The sequence below is a fragment of the Pezoporus wallicus genome, unplaced genomic scaffold (genome assembly GCF_028554395.1).
Source record: "Pezoporus wallicus isolate ANWC-B61680 ecotype Strahan unplaced genomic scaffold, APGP_CSIRO_Pwel_v1 contig_3876, whole genome shotgun sequence".
NCBI classification, from domain to species: Eukaryota; Metazoa; Chordata; class Aves; order Psittaciformes; family Psittacidae; genus Pezoporus; species Pezoporus wallicus.
In genome coordinates this window covers 1301778-1325770 of record NW_026636085.1, presented here as the reverse complement: position 1 = coordinate 1325770, position 23993 = coordinate 1301778, and the positions used below count along the sequence as shown (strand labels likewise).

The 23993-nt window shown below is 39.8% G+C and overlaps 2 protein-coding genes across 2 annotated transcripts; both read right to left on the bottom strand.

Moving 5' to 3' along the window:
- LOC130593686 (ras-related protein Rab-38) lies at nucleotides 1-23011 on the bottom strand. Its single transcript, XM_057399032.1, has 3 exons — nucleotides 22634-23011; nucleotides 14682-14962; nucleotides 1-2765 (listed from the first exon to the last, which is right to left on the bottom strand). Exons 1-3 carry the CDS (start codon nucleotides 22836-22838, stop codon nucleotides 2613-2615), a joined length of 639 nt encoding a protein of 212 aa, XP_057255015.1. The 5' UTR covers nucleotides 22839-23011; the 3' UTR covers nucleotides 1-2612.
- On the bottom strand, nucleotides 2613-22838 carry RAB38 (RAB38, member RAS oncogene family). Its single transcript, XM_057399014.1, has 3 exons — nucleotides 22634-22838; nucleotides 14682-14962; nucleotides 2613-2765 (listed from the first exon to the last, which is right to left on the bottom strand). The coding sequence occupies exons 1-3, from the start codon at nucleotides 22836-22838 to the stop codon at nucleotides 2613-2615; spliced, it is 639 nt and encodes a 212-aa protein (XP_057254997.1).
- Nucleotides 23012-23993: the final 982 nt, after the last annotated feature.

Genomic DNA, 23993 nt, shown 5'->3' with positions numbered 1-23993 from the left:
GCTTAATGAATATTGGCTAGAAGCCACCAAAGACAAGTGATCCGAAGGTAACTGAAACACATTAGCAGCTGCTATGTTTGTTGCAAGTTGAGCACAAAATAATTTTGGGGAGAAATGACAACTTCCTCTGCTTCACCTGAGGCATCAATTTAAAAGAAAAGCATGGGGTTCAGCTCATGAAAACTCAGCCCTTTAGAAGCCATCTGAATACCTAGGTGCCATGTTCCCAACAGTGTTGGCTCAAGATATGAATTGAGTGTTATCCTTAATAAGGCATCCATATGACTTGGCTTAAATAATGCTTTAAACTTGAACTACCTGGTCTGGCACTAGTTGTGTATTGCAGCTTTGCTGCTGAGATTATTAAACTAGTAGCACGACATCTGCACAGCCAGTTTCCGTTTCCAGCCGTCTGCAGCTAATCTAATCATCCCATGCAGTCACACGTTGCTTTACAACCTTGACTAGGTTAACTGAGGTGGAATAATTGAAGCTAATTGTTGCAGCACAGACAAGCCCTGGATAGATTTAGAACATTAAGTCATTACAGCACCATGTATTTATGCTAGAGGGCACTCATATTTCATTCTGAGCAGTAACAGAGCTTGGCATTTGTATAACATATATCTTCAAAGCGTGGTGCCAACAGTAACTTTCAAGGAGTGCTGTGAGGTAGGTGTGTACATCAATCCCTATTTTCCAGATGAGGAAACTGAGGCAGAAAGGTTAAGTTATTTGACCCAGTTCACAGCAGGAGTTAAAGGATGTTTAATACAAGTGTTAAGGGGTAACACTGTGATCAAAACAACTTGAAAATTACTCTCCTCGAAAAAAGCCAGCTCATGATATATATGGACCCTTACATCTATGTGTGTGCACAGATTGATTCCGGATGTGGATTTTTATTTTTAAAACCACAGACCTTGCTTTCTTACTCTAAAATTTCATGACAAAAAATAACCAGTTTAAGGCTTTAGGAAGAGCACATGATGTCTGTGTCCCCTGCTGTCCTCTGCAGTGCCTATGATGTAGTAATAGCTCATTCAGTGATAGTATCATCAAATAATTTAGGCTGGAAAAGACCTTAAAGGTCATCAAGTCCTACCACAAACCTAACACTGACAAGTAATAGGATGAATTTCAGAGGCAGAAGAAACCGATAAGTCTCACAGGATAAGGTCAGCTTGAGGATTTCTAAATCAACACCTATTCACTAGCCTTTGAGTGTTTCACTCCATTGCCAACTAAGTGTTCAGTTAAGTATTGCACTGACGTCCACAAACACAGGATGTCACAAGATTCTGCCTCCTCCTCTCCATGGCATTACACATCTTTAAGGAAAGAAGCCATCTCAGAAGACAGCTCCTGGCACTGAGAGTCCATAGCTTAGGAAGTAAAAGGATGAGTGGGAATAGAAAATGCAAGTTATTTGTCTACAGCAGGAGACGGGCAAAGTTTGTCTTGCAGGGGCTTGAGCCAGATATCAAGACTTCTTGTCTAGACACATTTGTTTAAATGATTGAAATTTTGTGGGATTCTGAATATCAACCACTTCATTTCCACAGAGCAGCTCAACAAATTCTGCACATATTCCAGGAGTGGTTATTAGGGCCATTTCATTTTACTTCCTGCGATCATTCATACAATTGAGTGTTTTAGAAGAAATGTTCTCAGAAAGCAGATACCCTGCTATTAAACACAGATGCATTCCTGAAAAGTTCAGCTGTTACATTATAGTGTGCATAGTGGATTTTTCCATGAGAATCACCATAATGGAGGGATGCATGCAGGGGCTTACAGTATATGCATAGTTCAAACACACATCTGTGGCATTAAGGATGGAGAGGTAAGAACAAAATGAATGAGTACTTTTCAGAGGAATTACTGGCTTTACAGAATAGATAACTTTTCTGAAGATTCTTAGCTGCTTCACCTTTGAGGCTGTACCCCTGATTCCTTGTCTTGTCACCCCTCACCCTTGACTTGTTCCATTTTGCTTCATCTGAAAACAATGCTAACTATGAGAATTTAACTCTTCAGAAAGAGGGAGCAAATATTGCATCAATCTCAGGAGCTGAGATCTTCTGGAGAACTCAATGACATGGAAGGTTGCTTCATGTTCAATTTTGCTACCTTCTTGTTATCTCTTTCTGAACAGCTATATTTTCATTATCATCATCTTCCTCATATGAAACAAGATCATTGAAGTTTGATGCGTGACAAAACAGTGCAATGATGTTGCCTTGTCAGTGTATTGAGTAGGCAGGTTGGAGGACCAATGGACAAGTAGGGTATTGCTGTAGTCACATCACAAAGCTTTCAGAAACTACATTGCAAAGTAATAGGTTTTGATATCACTGGTGGTGTTATCCCACCAGGAAAACACACCATCACCACAAGTCTCATTTGACCAATAGCCAAGGACAGTTTTGAAGAGTTGCTATCAATGAACATAATAAATCTTAGCTGTCAAAAAAATTGTGGAAAAATTTAAGGATATTCTTGAGAAAATGGCAATCTGCTGATGGACAATGTGGGCAGGCTGGGTACGTTGGACAAAGTAGAAATTGTGAATTGTAGTTTTTCAGCTCTTTTGATAGCCTGGAAGTCTCTTAGGATTTGAAGCAAGCTGAACAACTGACAATCTTGGAGGAATTCAAGTGTGGCTTTATAATATCTGGTTCAACAGACTGAACTGGATCACTTTCACTAGCAATTATGTGTTTCACCAAGCATCTGGAAGCTTCATTGATGTTTATATTTTCCTGCATGTGAAAGAGAAAGAGAGGTTGATTAGTCAATATTAATTAGACCAGGCTGCAGATTTCCTGTGCATAATTAAACTTTTCTCTAGGCAACATCATAAGTTTACTTTCCTCAATAAACAGCTTTCAAAAATTGACTCTATTAATAATGCTTACTGTAGTTTTTTAGTTAGGTTTTATGTATATTATGATTCATATCTCCTTTAAATTATACACAGAGCTCACTTCAAATTACTTCAAACTCTTGGTGATTTGATTGCTTCAATAAACCAAACAAACAAGTGCCAGAGGGATGTTAAAGACAGATGCCTGAAGTAAAGCTCTGGAGTCCATATTTCATTGCTTAAATAACAGTTACTCTCATTTTCAAATTATTAATTACCTACCAGCAATTACAGCCATCAACCACACTCATTTTTTAAGCCTTCTCACAGTTTCAAGAGATTTCTGTGTACAGTGCTCACAATGAAACCCATGATGAGCCAGATTCATTGAATAAATGATACAATTTCAAGTTATTCACAAAACAGTAAAAAGGTTCTATATCATCTGAAGTCCTCACTTATTTTTAGTTGAGGCTGATTTATCACAAATTTACTGCTTCAGAAGAGATATAACACCACTGGTTTCATTTGTAAGTCAGAAATCCTCACTCTAGAAGTTTAGAAGGAAAGGCAAAGCATATTTTTCTCCTTGTGCCTTACTTCAACAGCACATTTCATTTGCAGCAACCCTTACTCTGTTTGTAGAATAGGCAGAGCTGAAATAGGCTGATCAGTGAGACACAGCTCAGAACAGCATATAAAATAAGTACTAATACTGAGTAAGGATTTTTTTTAATGACAGCCACTAACATGTTTGGAATGAAAACTCAGGCTTTCTGGCATAAAAGACACTCTTCCACTTTAACTATTGGCACTGGTTATTTATTCTCTATGATAGGATATAGAAACCTCACTGCAGCTTTAATTTTCTGGGAAATCATAGAATCATAGAACAGTTAGGGTTGAAAAGGACCTTAAGATCATCAAGTGGAAGTGGGGTTGGAACTGGATGATCTTAAGGTCCTTTCCAACCCTAATGATTCTATGATTCTATGATTCTAAGTTCCAGCCCCCCTGCCATGCGCAGGGACACCTCACACTAAACCGTATCACCCAAGGCTTCATCCAACCTGCTCTTGAACACTGCCAGGGATGGAGCATTCACAACCTCCCTGGGCAACCCATTCCAGTGCCTCACCACCCTTACAGGAAAGAATTTCCTCCTTATATCCAATCTAAACTTCCCCTGTTTAAGTTTTAACCCATTGCCCCTTGTCCTGTCACTACAGTCTCTAATGAAGAGTCCCTTTCCAGCATCCCTATAGGCCCCCTTCAGATACTGGAAGGCTGCTATGAGGTCTCCACGCAGCCTTCTCTTCTCCAGGCTTAACAGCCCCAACTTCCTCAGCCTGTCTTCATACAGGAGGTGCTCCAGTCCCCTGATCATCCTTGTGGCCTCCTCTGGACTTGTTCCAACAGTTCCATGTCCTTTTTATGTTGAGGACACCAGAACTGTACACAGCACTCCAGGTGAGGTCTCACAAGAGCAGAGTAAAGGGGCAGGATCACAAACCCACATTATGCACACACAGTAATGCATATAAACATATATGTATATATTTATGTATATATAGACACACTCCCCTTCCTCCATAAACACTATGCTTTTGTTTGCTATCTAAGATTACTGAGATTTCCAAGCTGGATCTGGGGCCTGGTGTACTTAGACCATAAACACCCATGCATAGAATGTTATGAAGTCTACCTTCAGCAAATGCTCAGCATCAATTCAACATAACCTGTACAATTTAACATGTGAAACCTTTTCCTGCACATGTATGTTCAAAAACAGTCAGCTGAGATGTTTAATTATGAAGTTCAGCTATAAAGAAACCAAAGTACATGTGTGTGCTTCAGTTGAGGTGATGCAAATATATGAAGACAAAAATCTAAAGTAATGGATTATATGAAGGAGATTTCTAATCCCCTTGAAATCAATGGTAAAGCTCCACAGACTCCATTGACCATCCCTTCACACCACAGTAAAGAGCTGAAATCTGGGGATCTAACTGAAAATGTTCATTAGTGCTGAGATTTCTCATGTTTCTTCACCTACACAAGTGACCTTAAATATTTGACCTTTGACCTCTAAATAATATCAGATGGCTGCAAAAAACCAAATGTTCAGACAATTCATTTCCATGTTAACCCCTAGAAAGTGCCCGAGAACTGAGAATCAGCTCTTTACTGAGATGCTGAAATGTTACTGCATCACATGGCTTTCTCAGACTAGACAAGCGCATTCCTCAAGCATGCACCAAATCGTTTTTCAGGACACTGTGAAATTTTGTCAGAAGAAATAGACATGAAAAGTATCTTTCAGTACTGCTGAGAAAGCTGAAGACAAAACAAGATTGTTAAAATCTATTGCATTGTGTATTTCTTTACTAATGGACTGATATCTACGTCATTTACCCGTGTGTTGCGTCCCTCTTGGAATGGCAAAGTGCATTGTTTCAGTAATATCTTAGGGACTATCTGAGATTGTGCCCAAAATGATTAATGTTCAGCTGTATCAATAGAAACCCTTTTTGTCAGAGACTTAAGATCAGCATTTTATAAGAGTGAGAAAGGGAGAAAGAACCCTAAACCCCAAAAGCATAAAATGGGTATAGGTGGACATCCCTTATGCCCACTGGTGATGGATGGAAGACTATGTGTTAGACCTGAGACTAAAATTTCAGAAGCAAAAAAAATGATGTCTTACTTCAGCCATAAATCAAACCAAAGTAAAATTGGATCATTAAACCTCTTTTTAAACTTCTGTAGCTTTCTGGGGGAAGAAAGCCAAATTTAAACATGAAAATACTGTTTTGACATGAAAAGTCAAAATATTTGGGTTTGAGAATATGAAAATTAAAAGCCTCTTTTTTTTTCTGCATTGCTCTTTCTTATTTTTAATTAAATTAGTCACCAAATTTGACCTATATTCCTTATTATGCTAGCAGCATTTTAGGCTGAGTTTGCTGTTTCTCTGGTAGGTGTCTGCCGAGATCTACTGAACATATGTGAATTAGAATTAGGTAGAGATCAACCCCAGCTCTTTCAGGCCATTCCACCCAAAAAGGCTTCTGCTTTCAGTCCATGCCTACCTTCCTCTCTGCCAGGGGCCATTCCTTTAGATGCCCCTGCTGAAGTTTATGTGACTGAGCTCTTCTTCAAGCAAAACGTGTGGGTTTGCTACCTAAAGCATTCGCACCCATGTGAATAAAAATCTACCTTTTGTTCTGTATAAGAGGAAAGGAATAAACAGACCTGTCCATAGCGTATGTTGGATCAGAGTGGAATTTTCTCATCCTGAACATTTATGTAAACTGTCTAAGCTGAGTGGATGCAAATTTCTGTCAGGTACAGCAGAGCAAGAGAGGAAGGGTGACTCCAGAAGATAGCACAGCTATTTTTGATCTTGTGTTAGCTCCAGCCTTCTCCCATGGTTCAGATGACAACTGGTATGTGGATGAGAAGTGACATGTTAAGTCACTTGCTGAAAGGAGCCTGTGCTTATGCCAGCAAACCAACTCCTGCTGTCCTGACTCTATGTCTTGATCACTTCCTTTCTGATGCTGTGTTGCCTTTTGTTACAACTCTAATCCTATGGTGTCTATTCCATGTCCTAGGTCTGGATCAGACGTTGCTGTATTCTGGTCTGTCTAATGAAATATTGATTTCTGCACCTCTCCTCCTCCAGTGTGTTTTGCAAAAGAAGAATCAATATTCTGCTAGGCAGTAAAGCAGCCACAGACAGTAGAAGGTGATCTGATATCCAAACACAGACATTCAGAGACCAGATAATTTTAGACAGCAGGAGGTGTTGAAAGGCAGTCTAGGGAAGGAAGGAGAAAAAGGGACAGGTGAATATCCACCCATCAAATACAAAGAAACAAATAATCAGAGCGTGAGTTTGTACAGAGAGGAGCAATCACAGCCACCCTACTAGTTGCACTGAAATATGGAAGCAGCCCCAATGACACAGATCAAAAGGATGCCTTTCACTGGGTCTCTGCTGAAATCCCTTAACTGTCATCTCCTTCATGGCTTTTGTTCTACACAAAACACTACAGGAATTGTGATAATTGTTGCAGTTCAGACATTTTTCTTTCCCCTTGCCTTTCTTTTCCTTGCCTTGCCTTTCTTTGCCTTTGCCTTTCCTTGCCTTCCCTTGCCTTTTGATTTGCCTTGACTTCTCTTCCTCTTTTCCTCTTCTTTTCTTCCTCTTTTCCTCTTCTTTTCTTCCTCTTTTTCTCTCTCTCTCTTCCTCTTCTTCCTCTTTTTCTCCCTCTCTCTTCCTCTTCTTTAGGTCTTACTGAGAGACCTACTCCTACTCTGTCTCCTTGATAGAGTCACTTCCCAATGTCAACATGGTTCAGCTCTTGACATGGTACTAGATGCATCTGTAGTAGTGAAATTTGTTTTCCAGCCTCTTCTAGCTTCACAGTTCTCCTAACACAGAGAAAGGTCTGTCTACTCATACTCCTTCTAAGGCTGCTATTACTCTGCACTGCATCTTTGATGTGTGATTTACAAGGCATCTTTCTTGACTAGCAAAGTGCTGTTGTGGCCATTTATCAAATGGAGAAAAAGCAGAGCCCCTGACAGAGGAAACTGCATGACCCAGTACATGGTGGCTAGTTGCAAAGTGGGAGATGGCATATTTGAAGTCTTCTCATGATAAGGTAGGAACACAATAATGCCTTTCCTTCCCAAGGCTTGTGGAAGAGTTTTTACTGCAAGATCAGAAATAAAGGATTTTACCCATATTATGGTTCCTTTGTTGCTATCAGTCCTCTCCTCCTGCTTTTCCTCTACTTCTCACTTTGACAGCCTGATTTAGCAGGCTAGCTTTTACGAAACCCTTTCCTGAGCATCTCCCCTTGCCCTGTCCCCTGAGGTGTCTAACCCGTGTTTGTGACTTCTGTGCCTCGGTAAATCCCAGCACCTGATAGATACTACCACAGTGAGTGATGCAAGAACTTTGTTGTGAATCCAGCACTAAGTGGCTTACCCTGCATCAACCTGACCCAAGCTCCTGTGATGATGTCTGACTACTAGAGTTGGTCTTTCTCTTGACCCCATCAATAAGGAATGCAAGAGTGAAAATCAGCACATGCTGCTCTTTATTACAATACAAAGCAAGGCAAAGGAGATAACTCTGAGCAATCTCTGAAAGCCAGAAAGGAACACTGGAAGACACAAATGAAATTACAGTTAGCTTTGTAGATCTATCTCCTTCAAATGTATCTTTTTAAAGGGCAGTTCCATGGAAAGAATTGCAACTAAGGGCAGGAAAGGACAGTTGCATGATTTAAAACCTTTGAACCTATTGCTATGGGAAATAATGTCATAGTTTTGTAATGCAACAATCTACTGAAGGGAAAATAAATACTTTATTGACTCTTCACTAGGGACTGTAGTGACAGGACAAGGGGTAACAGGTTCAAACTTAAACAGGGGAAGTTTAGATTAGGTCTAAGGAAGAAGCTCTTTACTGTGAGGGTGGTGAGGCACTGGAATGGGTTGCCCAAGGAAGCTGTGAATGCTCCATCCCTGGCGGTGTTCAAGGCCAGGTTGGACAGAGCTTTGGGTGACATGGTTTAGTGTGAGGTGTCCCTGCCCATGGCAGGGGGTTGGAACTGGATGATCTTGAGGTCCTTTCCAACCCTAAGTAATCTATGATTCTATGATTCTATGAATGTGTCTCAAAGCAGTACACAAGCTCTGCAAGCTTCTTTGCATTCTGATTGCCTTCCCCTTTATCTGTCATCTCTAACGCAGATGCAGAACATTAACATTTAGAGCATTTCATTTTAATAGATGAAATATATCCCTGCGGACTAGGCTGATCTCTTAGCTCTTTACAGAAAGAAAAAGGTCTCTGCTAGCTTTATGGGCCTTTCTCACTTTCAGATGAAACTTCTTTCTTTGCCGTACAGGTGTATTAGTTTTGTCTGGTTTTTTTTCTGGTATAAACCTGCTCCCTTTCTGCATTTGGGTAGTTTCTTTCTCTGACTGAATCTGATGCTTTTGAGTCTTACTTTGAAAGTCAGGGTGAGGATCAAAGTGTATGCAGGCATAGCTCCCTACTGTGGGCATTTGGGGATGCCTAAGCACTGCTTAAAGTCATGACTTTAGACTCTATTACTGGAGTTGAAGGGAATCAACTTCCCTTAAGTAAACATTTACAAATTCTCAAATTGGCATTTTTACATCTTATTTTTAAATTTATTACATCTAATTCCCATCTTCTGCATTTTATCTCTACAGTGCACCAAAATGCAGGAGCAAGGAAATAACTTTCAAGATGTTTTAACCTACACTCCCCTGGAGCAAGCAGGCTGAGAGAATGGCTCCTCATGGTCCCTTAGCAGAGCTCCCTAGGAAACTGCCAGTGGTAGAGCTTTATGAAGATGTTGTACTATATTCCTGCGTTGTGTTCCGAGGAAAACACAACCGTACAAGTTAAAAGCCATCTGGATGCATGAACATGAAATTCATGGATGTGAACTGCCCTTTGAAAACAAGGGAATTTCTCAGATTTAATTCTTGTAGCTGATTGGATGTTGTCCAATGAAATTGTTTGAGCAGCTGACCTTCCAACCTCAACAATTTTATGATCCTGTGAATTTCCAGCTTTTGGCCAGCACTGAATACCATATTTCATTAAAGTGATACAGAGCTATAGGACAACTCTAATACCTGTGGGACAATCTGAGTCAACTCCTCTTCTAGTTACAGGAAACAAGTTCTGCAAAGCATTCTGTACATTTCTGAACTGAAAGCTTCTGCCTTAGGTGTCAACTTCATTCCTTGGCTCATGGCAGAAACTGAAATATTTTCCAGGGCTCTGTGCAATGAGATTGGTCAGACTGGGTTGTTTTTCTTTTTGAGTGAATTAAAAAGACAGTGTAAGGACCCATACATCCCTAACTGGGTCTGGCAGTCTCAAATGGATTGCTTTGGTTGGAGTTACCAGATCAGCAGATTAGCTGTAGAGTGTCAGCCTATAATTCAAATAAATGTCCAAACCTTGTCTATATTTATGGAAATCGAAATCACATATCACATTCCTCTACAAGTCTACTGTACACCTTGGTTTTTTTTTTGACTTTCATAGTAATTGTCCAGTCAGAACTGGAGAATTCATGATTTAATTTAAACAAGGGCTAGTAAAGTTGGTTTGTTCACAGAGCTCACTGGTAAGACAAGCAGAATTGCCGTCCTTGCTTTGTGGAAGAAGAGGCTGAATTAGAGAAGAGAGTGACTTTCTGAAGGTCATCTGGTAGATCAGTGCCAAAGAGCACTTCTGATGCCTAGCCCAGCATTTGGGTGATATGATGCACAGTGGACCAAAAGCTGGAGAAAAGGTACATTATTATCCATGTTTCTTAGATGAGGAAAGATTCTGTAACTTTTTCCTGGTCCAAATATGATGTGTTCAAATAGGACCTGAAAAACAGAGCATCCAGCCCTTCTGGGCAATTTGGACAAAACACAAATGTCTTTTCACCTAATTCTGTATCGCTGACAGCCGAATTACTCAAAGAGCAGCATAATCACAGCACAGCTGTGGTCAGTCGTGAGGTATTTCTGAAGTAGGCATTTTCAACTCCATTTAGTCTTGCCTGACTTGTCTGTTTTGATGCACAAGTTCCGTTTTCATTATGAGGCGATAATAAGCTTGAAATTGCTGCTTTTCTAATCCAAGTCAAAAGCTCACCTCTTTGAACTAGGAATGCTGGTGAAAACAGTTTAAAGGCTTGGAAATGTGAATGAGCTCTCAGCTACTCTGGCCACATGCTGGATAATTAAATGTGTGGCAGGAAGAAGAAATTTCCTCCCTTTAAAAAAATGAATCTTTCACAATAGTGGTCATCATGAGATTTATTAAAGAATTGACTATTAAGGGTTATTTCATGACAATCTGGGGATGTGCCTTTCAGACTGCAATCAGTATGGTCAAACTAAATATGCATGTATAAAAGATAACGGGCTCTCCACTGCGTATATGGTGGTATGTATAACTTGTGACTGCATTGTGCTGTTGCCCAACAAGGCCCTTATTTCATGGCAAACTACCAGAACAAATTCTTCCATCTTTGTAGGGAACACAAGGTTGGAACCAGCTGAGTATTTCATAGAATCAGAGAATCACAGAATTGTTACGGTTGGAAAAGACCTTAAAATCATCTAGTTCCAACCCCCCTGCCATTTCCTTTAGATTAATGTAAGAATCAAAAATAATACATGAGAATGCATTAAGTGGCTCAAATGTTTAATTCTGAATTGTTGACTTAAGAAAAACGGCACCAGGGAATAATATGGTGATGTTTTTTGGTGTAATCCACCAGTTCTACAGACAAAAAATTTCAGACCACTGACAGCTTGAGCTATGATAGGTAAGCTTCATGATTCTGCTTTCTGCAAGTCAATGAGAACTAAAAGATGTATTTTTGTCAGTAATCACCTTTGTTTTTCCAAAGTGCATAAATCACATTTGGTTTGCTCTGAAGGCTATAACATTTCCAAGCACATCTCCAGAAAACCTCTGGAGATCTAATTATTCCAGGATACCACCAAAAAAAAAAAGTTATTACTTATTTGAACTGCTAAAAGTGCTAGCTGCAATGTGACGACTTCTCTGCCAGTGTTATTCTCCTTCAGGAAAGAGTTTCTAACCTCAATAGCAAACATAGCTAGGTTTTTATTTTCCCAGGACCTGAGTTCAATTATTGAATAGGCCCTAGGCTGAAAGAACACCAGGTACATGCAATATCCAGTATTTTAAAACAGCAATAGTAATAACTTTTGTTTAGAAAAAAAAACATAGAGTTCAGAGCATAGACCAAATGGGGAAATTATTCTGATTTAACTGAGCCTAAAAGTTGCTATTGTACCAACTTCAGTGGAATTATTCTTATTTGCATCATTTTAAAGTCAGGAGTCTCCAATTCTGGGTCGAAATCAGGTGTGGGGATTACAGAAAAACAGATCCTAACCCTTAGTCTATAGCAGAAAAGAAGAATCTGATGAGAAAGTCATGTGTCCTCAACTGTTACTGTTCCCTTCACAGCGGCCTTTGTCATAGCTGGATTTCCTTTTGTTCCTACATGATTGACTGGTAACCTGAGGGCTGATTGGGTTTCTGAGATAAATAAAGTAAGAAGAATCTAGGTATTTCCTTTGCTTAAAATAAATCTAAATCTTAATTCTATGTGGTTTAGAGAAAACTTGAAAAACTTTTCCTCCGTTGTGACTATTTTATACTTTACATGTCCTTTATACTTCCGTAGTTCTGCCCAACACAGGCTCCATCATCACGGTAAAACCTCTCTGTGACCTTTGAAATTGTTTGTATGTTCATTCTCTGATATGACCTGAAATGGCTCTTGGCACAATAATTGTGGTTGCTCTTAAGAGACAGACAGGTGTTTGCTGGGGACTGATGTATGGAATTCATGATACAGATTCCTTGCTCATAAGCCAAAGAGCAGAAACCTGCTGCATGACTTTGCTAATCTAAACCCGAAATAATAAACTGTAGCCCTCTATACATTGGTCCATTGTGTTCCCTCTTGTTCTCTTTGAAAGCCTTTTAGATGCAGACATTTTAAACAAGTTATTACTCATTTCTCTCTTGTGATTTTTGTGGTGGTTTTGCCCTTATGCCCCAGTTTTTAATGAATTAGATCTCTTCCCCAGGTAACATAGACTCACGTACACATCAGAAATGAAGAAAAAGTAATTCTGAAGAAAACAGCCATATACAGTATGATACATCACTGGTGAACTGCATTCCAAATAAACACAACCTGGTACTTCATGTTATTTGTGGCCTGAAAAACAGTTAGACACCTAACATAATATTGGAAAGGGACAGAATATGTAATCCTTACAGAAATAATAAGAGGTTGTCCTGTAATCTCCCTCTCTCCACATCTTCTAGTGACGTGTCAGAGATCTCGGCCTCTTTCTTAGACCAGAACTAAACACTGTCCATAGTAAAATTTAGGTTTATGCAGTGCTTGAGGCAGTCTAGGACATTGTTGTAATCACATTTTGTTGCTTCTGCTATTATAAGTGAGATTTCTTTTAAATATTGATGCTTAAATGAGTCAAGACCAGAAGATTAAAATACAAGTATACAGTCCAAAGGTTCTTAAGAAGCTTTCATAAAGTGCTTAAGATAAATTAAACAATTGAATGTAGCATTTTGGCTTTCAATCTACTAATAATCTAGGTCAAACCAGAACCAAATGGTTCACATTTTAACACATTGAAATGCTCCCCAGAGTTTCTTAATGATGACACCAGCTTTCATAAACAAAATATCCATTGAATTGTTGTGTTCAAATCAATATTTCACATGCCAGATCTCCAGATCTTACATGCACTGAGATTATCTGAGACATGTCAAGTGGATACACAGGACCACTGTACCTTGGGCCTTTATACTCTGAAAGTCCCAGTGCTTTATCTGATTTTTATCTCCATTTTCTTACAGGCACCCAGGAAATCTGTCCCAAGGCAAGGAATTGAACCTCAGAGAAGCTCTTTCAACACTTTGACCATTAGTCTTTGTCCTGGGTTCAGCAGTAGCAGTCATTTTTCTCCTTCTTGGTAGCTGGTGCAGTGCAGTGTTTTGACTTTTGGCTTGGGAACAGAGCTGATAACAATGATGTTTTGGTTTGGCCAAGGATTTTGTGAGCCTCATGCTCTGCCAGGGAGGAGGGGAAGCCAGGAGGAAGCAGAGACAGGACACCTGACCCAAACTGACCAAAGAGGTATTCCATACCACAGCACGTCATGCCCAGGAGGTAACTGGGAGTTACCCAGAAGGGCTGGGAGACTACAGGGTTGGAGGAGGTATGTGCTTGGTTGGGCTGGGGAGGGGGGGTGAGTTATCAGTTGGCTGGTGGTGAGATGTTGTATTCTCTTCCCTTGTTATTTCCTTTACCATTATTGTTATTGGTGGTAGCAGTAGTGATTTGTGTTATACCTTAGTTACTAAACTGTTCTTATCTCAACCCGTGGGAGTTGCATTCTTTTCGGTTCTCCTCTCTGTTCCTCCGGGAGTAGGGGGAGGGAAAGAAGGGGGGAAAGTGAGTGAACGAGCTGTCTGTCTGGGTTTAAACCACGACAGTCTTTCCTTCCTTCCCAGATATGTGATTATTTTTTTACATGTTTTTCAGAATGAATGTTTGTAGCATTAAGCATTATACAAGTGCTGCAATGTTCCTGACTTTTTCTGGAATCTAGCACAGTAAAGCTATTGTCTCAAATCAGGCAAAGTGTTTACATAAATATTTAGTGAGAATTCACTGTTAATAATTATGAAATATTATTATGAATATCATTCATAAGAGGTAGCTTTTTTGGCTAGCCAAAGGTCATCTTCCTCCCCAGGCTCATACACAGTAAGTCATTGACAAATTACATACTATACTGCTGGCCTATCATGTGAGAGCCGCTGCAGGTCAGAATGTTGCACATAAGTCATAGAATCATAAACTCATAGAGTGCTTATGGTTGGAAACGAGCTTAAAATCACCTAGTTCCAGCACGCTGCTGTGGGCAGGGACATGTCACACTAGACTGTGTTGCCCAAAAGCCTGTCCAACCTGGCTTTGCTATAAATTTCCTTTTCAATAATAGGCCTAAAAGAAATAGAAATGTATTAATTTACAAATTCAACTTTAACCAATTCCACCAAGATTGGAGCTTTACAAGGTACACATTTAAACTGAGTGAACTATTTTAAGAACCAACTTCATAGTACTTGGAAAAACATTTAGAAATAAATGGAAATGTTTGTTACCTTGGCTGATGTTTCAAACCAGCCCACAAACCCATTATCTTTGCAGAACTGATCCATCTTGATGCCGTTGTTCATAAGAACATCTATTCCCTGGTCACATTTGTTTGCTAAGAGGACTGTCGGCACAGGCTTGCCATTTGGAAGAACCAACTTAGAGTCCAAATCCTCTTTCCATTTTGTCACTGCCTCAAACGTTGCAGGTCTTGTAACATCAAAGACAATAAATGCCCCCATGGCTTCTCTGTAATATACCCTGGTCATGTTTCCAAACCTTTCCTGACCTGTGATAAAGAAAAAAGGAGAGAGAAAAAAATTGCCACCTTGTAAAAATCACTGCTTCCAGTCTGAGTCAATATTTCATATAGCATGTTTTCTAAGAGAACATTACTGAAGGTAGGACTTCATTTTGTAAGTCTTTGGAAAGGTGCTGTTTGCCTAAATAGTGACAAGTACTATGCTAAAGTAATTTGCATGAAAATACAACAAAGTATAGCATGAAAAAATAGTTTTAAAGCAAACGTCCAAGGAAAGTTAATAACTTTATGACAAGCTTGAGCTTCAGTGTACAGTCTTATTATGCTGCCAGACTTCTAAGAGTGGATAGTACCAAGGGTCTTGGTGTACATTATAGGACTTTAAACAGGAGTCACAAGAAATCTAGATACCAGTCTGGAAGCTGCTCAATCCTATGGTATTTTTTGGGAAACATCTAGCAATTGATCTGCTTATGCAGGAAGAGGACCCTGCATACACTCATGCAAGTAGTAATAATCAACTGTAACATACTCTGAGGCCATACCTGGCATTAGAGTCATTATGAATTTACTTTTAGTGGCAAACTAAAACACAGAGGTGAGAGAAGTGAATTTAAAGCCTTGCAAAAATGGAAAGAGTTCTAAGAAAGAGCTGTATTACTGCAGTGAAAAGATCTGGGAGGAGGTGTTTCACATTAGTTCTGTTCAGAAGCTTTATGGTTTCATTTGATGAATTCAAAGTATTTCTTGGAAGTTATTTACAGTGTTTTTGTGAGCTAACAATAGATTATTATATTTGAACATGGACATTTGTAAATGTCTACCATTTTATATGATCAGTATAAAAAACAACACACTTGGCATCAGGATGTGGGTTTGTTATACACATGCTGTTTTCATGGGAATTTTGAAAGAGCATTTCCTGGAATGGAAATAAATTACACAGAATTTTTCTTTAAGCAAAAAAATAAAATAGAATTTCTATCGATGTCTACTGCTGAGCTGTGATATGAAAAGAAGAATTATAAATTCCTGAAACATCTCACAACAGCAGCCTTAAATACAACTTTAAGAGTTTAACAAGACTCTTGTATTTATACATATGCTTCCATAGCTGAGAAAAGGTGCGATGCAATAAAACAGCATTCAGTGGAAACCTGTTTCTAGCCTTATTTTCTCAATGTGCATGGTTTTGAGAAGGTTAGGAAGACAAGATTAGGAGGCTGCCTCTGACCCTAGGAAGGCCACCTGGGGAGGCTTTATCTGGAAGTTGTGTTGTTGGATGTAAAGCTGGGTTGAGAACTGAAGAGCGCTGATTACTGGGCTTCTAGACCATGTAGTTTCATTTAATGGAAGTAGCACTGAATGCAGTTATGGGGTCAACACTCTCCATTTGTGACGTTTATCTTTGGATTTATGTTCTAGCTGTTGCAGCAAGGAGAAAGTCATTCACATGATACAGGAACCAAATATTGGTATCTGTCTTCTCCAAGTTAATATTAGGGTTTTTTTTACCTTAAACAAGCACTCTGTTCCACTGATAAAACAAGCTGAAAATGCAAAATTTCTGGGAAATGTGAGCTCATATTGAAAGATCCTTATGGCTGTGATTTGTTAAAATGTCTTATGATTCCTGTCACTGGGCTAATCAGATGAATGGGCAAGTCATGCGCTATTCAATAATCTCCTTGTTGAGCAATTTTCATTCATCTGCAAGAAGGTGCCTTCAAACAGAAGTTGAGGTCTGACTTCTGCTTGCAGAAATGCAAGCAGCAACATGTAAAATTAGCTTTTGATGCATAGTATATTTCAGTGATACTTTATACTTCTGCAAAGTTCTTGAAACGCTTACACTGTAGATATGTAGACAATGTAAGAACTAAACTTGGGCCTTACACATATTAATTGGAACAGAGATCTCTAAGATAGGTGGGACGTCATAGAACAAGAACTAAATTATTCATTTGCAACATAAAATAATTCATCACAAAGTTATTAGAAGAATAAAAGACTCCTATGATGTGATCTTCTGGATCATAGTGGCCGACGAAGTTCTGACAGATAACATTGCACTGATTCCTCCTCCTGCTTTGGCAGATATCTAGATTTTTCACTGCACGGAAAAAACACTGTGTTTGTAAAAGCAGCTTTATGCAGGGGAACAGTGCTCACCAATTTCCATTACCACTTCAAAGAAAGAGAAAGAATGAAGCTGATGGCTGAATAATGTGTGTAAACCCTTTCTGAAGTGGTCTTCCCCACCCATTGGTTGCAATAAAGATATGAACCTGCTTGGCATAAAGGCATTAAGCAATTTTGAATGGGAAAAGGTGGTCTGTAAACCCCAGACTTTTATGTCACTTGCATAATGGCTTTACTTTTACTTTATTTACATTGTAAAAAAAGTGATCTCTAGTGTTTGCATTGCGCTTGGAGACTTAAATACTGTGTCTAAGGACCCAGGAGGAATATTTTTCCAGAGATTCTCCCTTATGTGAACAAATCCATATCTATTAGATGGGGGTCCTAAAACTTATTCATATAGCAGAATTACTCATGAAAATGGGAACAGTTTGATGTATTAAAGGTGTCAAAATCTGGCCTTAGGTTTTCAACAGCACAATGGCTTAAGCAGTAAGTAGGTTAGAAAATAGATCAACCATTAGGCATCCAGTGGTATCTTGGAGGCAACCTTGAACATTAGGAACTATTTTATTGCAAGAGGAACTGAAGGAGATGGGTTTTGCTTTTCATTGGAAGGGTCAGAAGCTTGTGAAATGTTTGATCTGGCCCACTGTACTTTACTGCACCCCTTGCAAGGCATCTGGCATCAAATCCCACAAATCTGATGGCCTTTGCCCACTGAGATGGTGTTTTATGTTGTGATCCATTAGCCCTAATTTAGGTTCCATAAAATTAAGGGGTGGATCTACTATTAGGGTCCCTTTGTAGTCAGAGACTGAGACGAGATCTAGAGGGCATCTTCTCAGCAAGAACAGACATTTAAGAGTGGTCTCATAAGCTTCTTCATAGAGGTATTTAATCTCTACCCTCAACCCCCTGGTGAGCCCTGGTGAGTAGCTCAGGCTCAGATGGTTTAGTACAAGATGTCTAATTGTTAAACCAGATGAATTCTACCCCTCTTTGAAGTGAACCCAGTGAGACCGAGGTGCCAAAACAACATTTCCATTAAGGGGAAGGGCTCCCTGTCTAAATAGCACCTTCCTGCCCAGCTCTCCTAACTTCAGTGGCACTTCTCTCACAGGGACATGTAACATTTCATGGGCTTAAAGCAGTCAACAGCTGAATTTTCATAACTTATTCACCCCACATAAACTTGCCAGCATGAATTGCACAGAAGTCTACAATTTCCACTAACCACTATCATCTCTGATGAAATTGTAAAAACTAATGGTAAAGTGCTAAAACTCAGATAATTTCCACCATCTCTCCCATAGTACCTGAATTATAGTGCAATATAAAAATTAATTAAAACTGCTTAATGCCCACTTTTCAATGGGGTTTGCCACCATCCATTGTCCTAAGAGGAAAACCTTCTGAGAACCACCATTGCTATGTAGAGGGGCTTTAGGCAGCACTGAGAAGTTGGAAACTGTGGAGAAGATCTAAACATTTGAATGAACCCTTCACACCTTCCATTTCAATATAACTTTCATAATTTTCATCCTTGAATTCAAGCCATTGTCTTTATGGGCTGAAACCTAAGCAAGCCTTAATGTGGTGTTCACCACCCCAGAATGGGGAAAAGCAGGCTGTCAGCAGGATCAGGCCCATGGATCTCACCACAGATCTGTACTGAAATAAAACCACCCAGGCAGGGGCTTATTTATGTTTGCAGAACAGTAATTTCAAGGTAACTTAGCTTAGAAATCACCATGACTATCTTATTTATGCATATGTACTGCAGATGTGCTGTGCCTTGCGCTAGTGAACAGCCCATTTACTCATCCTGGAGCATAACAGAAACTTTATGACTGCTGAAACGTTTGGTCATATCTGTGCAAAGTCTGATGTTTCCAGAGGTGAAAGTTGCAGGGAAAGGAAATGAAAGTGTTCTGATACCACTGGTGTTGCATGGATGTCTCCAAATGACTGGTCCAACTCTTTATGAGACAAGAACCAGCCTTGCAGAGGCAAACCAACATATACTGGGTAGCAATGAATAATCCAGCCCACACACGCACAGCAGGAGGGATAGCAGCGATGCTGACAGGGCTGTGAAAAAGTAGCAGTGGAAGGGGAAGGCTCTGAAGTGCTGCTCTCTGCCCTCTACTGCACTGATGTTGATGCTCCCTGCAGTAAATCTGCAGCTAAAGCTGGTCTTCAGTGATCTGAGGGCTCTGTGGACACAAACCACAGACAGCAGCACTGAGAGCAGCCTTGCAGAGGAGGGAATAGCAGATACACCCAGATCTGATGCCTGCAACAGTTGGTTTCTGCAAAAGCAGCCCCAGCCTGCATCTGCAGGGCCACCACACCACAGCGCTCTTGTTCAAAATAGGATTAAGAGTTTCTTTTAAAGCTTTCCTTTTATCAGTCTGCTCATTAATTTAAAGTATACTCCTACATAGGCAGCAGAAAAGATAAGGAAACAAAAACAGCTGACTGAGGACCAAGATTTAAAGATGTATGACCCGGCAGTAGAGGCGATGGCACACTTTCACAGGGACATGAACACCAAAACTGAGAATTTGGGACATTCAATGAAATAATTTGGAACTGCTGTGAGGAAATTAAAGACAAAGAGAATTTTACCATGTATATCTCTACCCAGACACAATAGTGAAAATTCAGTCACCACAAACTTAGGCATTTGAGTGGAGAAGACATAAAATCATAGACTTTAATGCCAGCGTCTTGGTACAGAAATTGTAACAGCATAAACCATGAAGCTTTGTCCAGTTATTCCTGTCTAGCACCATAGCTTCAGGAATATATTATCTGTTACAAAAAATATCCAAGTCTTAATGTAGTAGCATGTGATGCAGAACCTACCTGATCCCTGAATTAAATTTTCTAATGCTTAGTTCCCTTATCGTTCAGCACTTATGTCTCATCTAAATAAATGTGGTTTCAGCATTTAGCGATTAGATCTTATTATACTTTTGTTTAACAAATCAAAGAATACAGAAAAATACTTTTAAGAAATACAAACTACATTGGTCTATGAAATTAGATAGCACCAGATGAACCAAATTTGCTTTTTCTTATGTGTGTAAGGGTAAAAGAGGGTAAACTGTTTGGTCCTACCACAGCTGAAGTATGTCACTGCTCCAATTAAGTCACTGTGTATGTAAATCCTGCTACTAATGCAGATGAGCTTGACACCAGTTTTACTCCAAACCTTTTTGAGAAGATTATTTCTACATTGTTAAACAATTTACTGCCCACTGACCCACACAGTGAAGTGCACATTACACTTAGTGGTGAGTGCACTGGCTGTATAATGGAGAGGGAGGAGAGGATGCAAGAGCTAAAATGGTAATTGATATATATACATGTACCCACATACATATAGAAAAGTGTAAATACTGATGTGAGACATTATTGATAAATTTGCAGCATATGCTTCATTTTAAGATGTCCTGAATGCAAAACCAACGTCCTTCAACATGGTCAGAGACCAAAACTTTCTTTATTTCTAGACCATGTTTAGCTTTGGGGATAGAGATTCTACCTAAAGAAAAAGGATGCTCTGAGACCAGAGTTTTTACTTTCCTTTCTCTTCTCCTTTCATATTTGTGTTTTCCAAGTGATATGTGACCAGACACAGCCAGGATAAAGCATTTCCATTCCCTCCATATTTCTAAACTGTTTTACTTTGCTTTCATTTTTAAACTTTTCTCATTTTCTCACCAGCCAGATGCCTTATTAGGATAACTTGTATGCCAGCACCACACTGATCTGAATTCAGTGCATTGCTTACAGAACTTAAGCTCTATGTACATCTATCAACAGCTGAAGCTCCTTACACAGAAGTCATTAAAACTGAGACAGCAATTCTTTCTTACTGGCCACTGTCTTGACCTTCACAGAGATGCTTTGAATTGGGCAATTCATATGAAATTTAGTACTGTGGTGTAATTCTCTCTGTCATGTGTGATAACTCAGAAAGCATGCTAGTCATTCAGTACTACAACTTGGTGTAATTGCTTCTGCAGCCTGACTGAAAGCTACATCATATGATCCGCCAGCACATGATTAGTAGTGTAATACATCTCTGAAACAAGGCATGCAAAATACATTCTTTAAGTCCCCGATGCGTTCAGAATCTACTATTAAACACTCTTTCGCATGCAGAAAACTTCTGGATGTGTATGTATTTATTGTTATAACTGGTAAGCAATAAAAACAACATCACTCCATCATTCCAACTCTTAATAAACTGAGCACATATGTATTAAACCTCATAAACCCACAAGATTTTACTGATTATAAAAAAGCCAAGGTTATGCATGTTTTGCACTGTTGTTGCATAAGTTTTGGTGCCTTGGTGCCAAATTCAGAGCTCAGACATGAGGCAGCTCAGTGCAGAAGAAAGGCACTCCCTCCACTCCTAAGAATGCCAAGAATTTTCCCATTTCACTAGTTTTACTCTGTGCCGTTCCAGACTAGATCACTGAACCCACAGCTCAGGCCACAGGCTGGCTCAGCTGCCTAACAGCTGATATAACATTCACCTCTATTCCCTGCTTAACGAGTGTCACTTCTTAATTTAATTAAGGTTTTAAAACACCTTCCTTTTTGCTGTATGTGTTGTGTTACAGCTGGACTTGGATTCCTAAGGACACTAAATGAGAAATCATTGCTTAAAGTGTGCAAGAGATGGCATCAAGATAAACTTCTATTTTGTGGACTGAATCAGAAGTAATTAATTCCTAGTAAATGGGGTGCCAAAAAAAATTGTGGATTTAGTTGGAAGCCAAATATAAAAACTCCAAAGCACAGACAGCAACAGTGTTGAAGTCTGGGGGTTTAAATATGTAAGCGTGCAAGGATAGCTCAATTTCTTTATTCTTTTTTCTCCTAACAAAGTAAATGATCTTCGCTTGCTTGGTGTTGGCAGAAGAACAAGTAAACATGAGTAAATAAATTTTAACAAGCAGGATTATTGCCAGAGAGAAACACTTCTCTTTTCAAAGCATGTCAGAAGTTGTTTATGTTTCATTGGGCTGAAGAAAGGGAAAGAAAGGAAGAAGGAGGGTGTTTCGAGAAGGGAACTCAGCGATACTTTTTCCTTATTTATTAAACTATAAAAATGATTTCAACCATCTTGTTGAATCCCTCATCTCTTCCACCAAATAAACACTTGTAACAGGAAATTCTTGTTTCTCTCCCTCCCGTCACAGAGATCTGTAAGTACAATGAGGCAAGCTGAACAGTGGGAGCTGCAGAACAAGTGGGGCATTCGAAGAGGGGTGCCCATGTCCCCACACGTGTCTAGGGGCTTGGGAGGAACATCAGACAGGGCAGGTTTCACCCTGACAGCCCTTGTTTGGAGATCTGCTGGGTTTAGGAAACTCCAAAATGTCAATCTGCCAATAAAGTTTTTTTTTCCTCCATCTCTTCCCCCTCAGCACATAGGCACTGGTAGCTTCCAACTTAAATTAATTTGGGTCTATATTTTGTATTGTCTTTGGACAGGTTATGGGGCAAAGGGTTCTCCTCTGTACTCACCTGCAATATCCCAGAGCTGCAGCCGTACCACAGTCTCAGCATCCCAGCTCAGCACCTTCAAGGCAAAGTCCACCCCGATGGTGGCCCGGTAGTGAGGGGAGAAGTTCTGGTGGACATAACGTTTGATGATGCTGGTCTTGCCCACTCCCAGGTCCCCGATCACCAGCAGCTTGTAGAGGTGCTCCTTCTGATTGTGCTTCTGCATCCTTCCTGTGGCTGCGGCTGCTCCCTGCGAACTGATTGCATGCTCTGCCCAAGGAATCCTGCCAGCCCGAGGGGGAGAGAGGGAGTGAGGAACAGGGGAGGGAAGGAGACCAAGGTAGGTGGAGGCTCTTTCCCTTTGTAAGGAAGCAGGATCACCAGGTCCAGCAGGCAGCTCTGCTGGGAGATGAAGTAAGCAAGGGACTGGGGGATGAAAGTCTCCCAGAAAGTTTTGTGTGATGTGTGTAAAGATCAGCACGAGGTGTGTCTGGGATTAGTCTGGCTACTAAAGACCTTGCAGGAAAATTCATGCAGCAGCCCTGTTCCCTGCTTTGCTCCTTGCTGGAAGGACAGGGTTTCTGTTGTGCACTAGTTTTACACGCTGGTTTTTAAATGTGACAATTTATCACCCTATGCTTGTTTCCAGGCATCCTTAACATGTTTGTCACAGCACAAAAATAAAAGCAGAAATCTCCTTTCAGAAGTTTCACTCCTCCTTTAAAGTGCAAAAGTTAAACCAGTGTGACTTTACCTTTGGATGTGATTTGGTTTTAATCAGTGTAAGTCAGCGTGAATGCAGTTGTATCACTAGAAGTGGTTACAGCAGTATAAAGCATCTGTGCTTGTGTCCACACTAAGAGGGCTGGATGAATTTAACTTAATCCATTTAAAATCCGTGGAATTTAATTACAAGAGATGCAGATATTTTAACATAATTGCAGTTGTCTGTCTGCACCTATAAGCATGCTTACATCTGCTGAACGCAGCACACAGCTTATGCTTTGTTTTCAATTAAAATTAGACCCTACAATGCAAAAAAAAAATCCAGATTTATCCCATGACTCCGATAATCAGAAGTTATGAAAGCAGAACAGCATTAGAGCATATGAACGCCAGGGTCTCAACAGTCCTCTGTTTCCCCAAATAAGTGATATCAAACTTGCAAACAACTGAATGCATTTGAGTAAATCATTCCATTGACATGACTGCCCCTGTATTTTAAATGAACACAGGGACAGTTCAAACACGCAGCTTAGCTGGAGACCCCTGCCCATTGCCTGTAGGTGTTTGATTCTTTTAACAGTTTTGATATCAAAACCCCAGAATGGTCATATTCTGTGGAAATGATTTTTACATTTATTGATGATATTGGTAAAAT

Coding starts and splice junctions, on each gene's coding strand:
- LOC130593686 (XM_057399032.1), bottom strand. CDS start 22,838: ATGCAGAAGCACAATCAGAAGGAGCACCTCTACAAGCTGCTGGTGATC. Junction 14,963..22,633: donor GCAGCTCTGGGATATTGCAG/GTGAGTACAGAG, acceptor TCTTTATCACAG/GTCAGGAAAGGTTTGGAAAC. Junction 2,766..14,681: donor GGTTTGAAACATCAGCCAAG/GTAACAAACATT, acceptor TTTCACATGCAG/GAAAATATAAACATCAATGA.
- RAB38 (XM_057399014.1), bottom strand. CDS start 22,838: ATGCAGAAGCACAATCAGAAGGAGCACCTCTACAAGCTGCTGGTGATC. Junction 14,963..22,633: donor GCAGCTCTGGGATATTGCAG/GTGAGTACAGAG, acceptor TCTTTATCACAG/GTCAGGAAAGGTTTGGAAAC. Junction 2,766..14,681: donor GGTTTGAAACATCAGCCAAG/GTAACAAACATT, acceptor TTTCACATGCAG/GAAAATATAAACATCAATGA.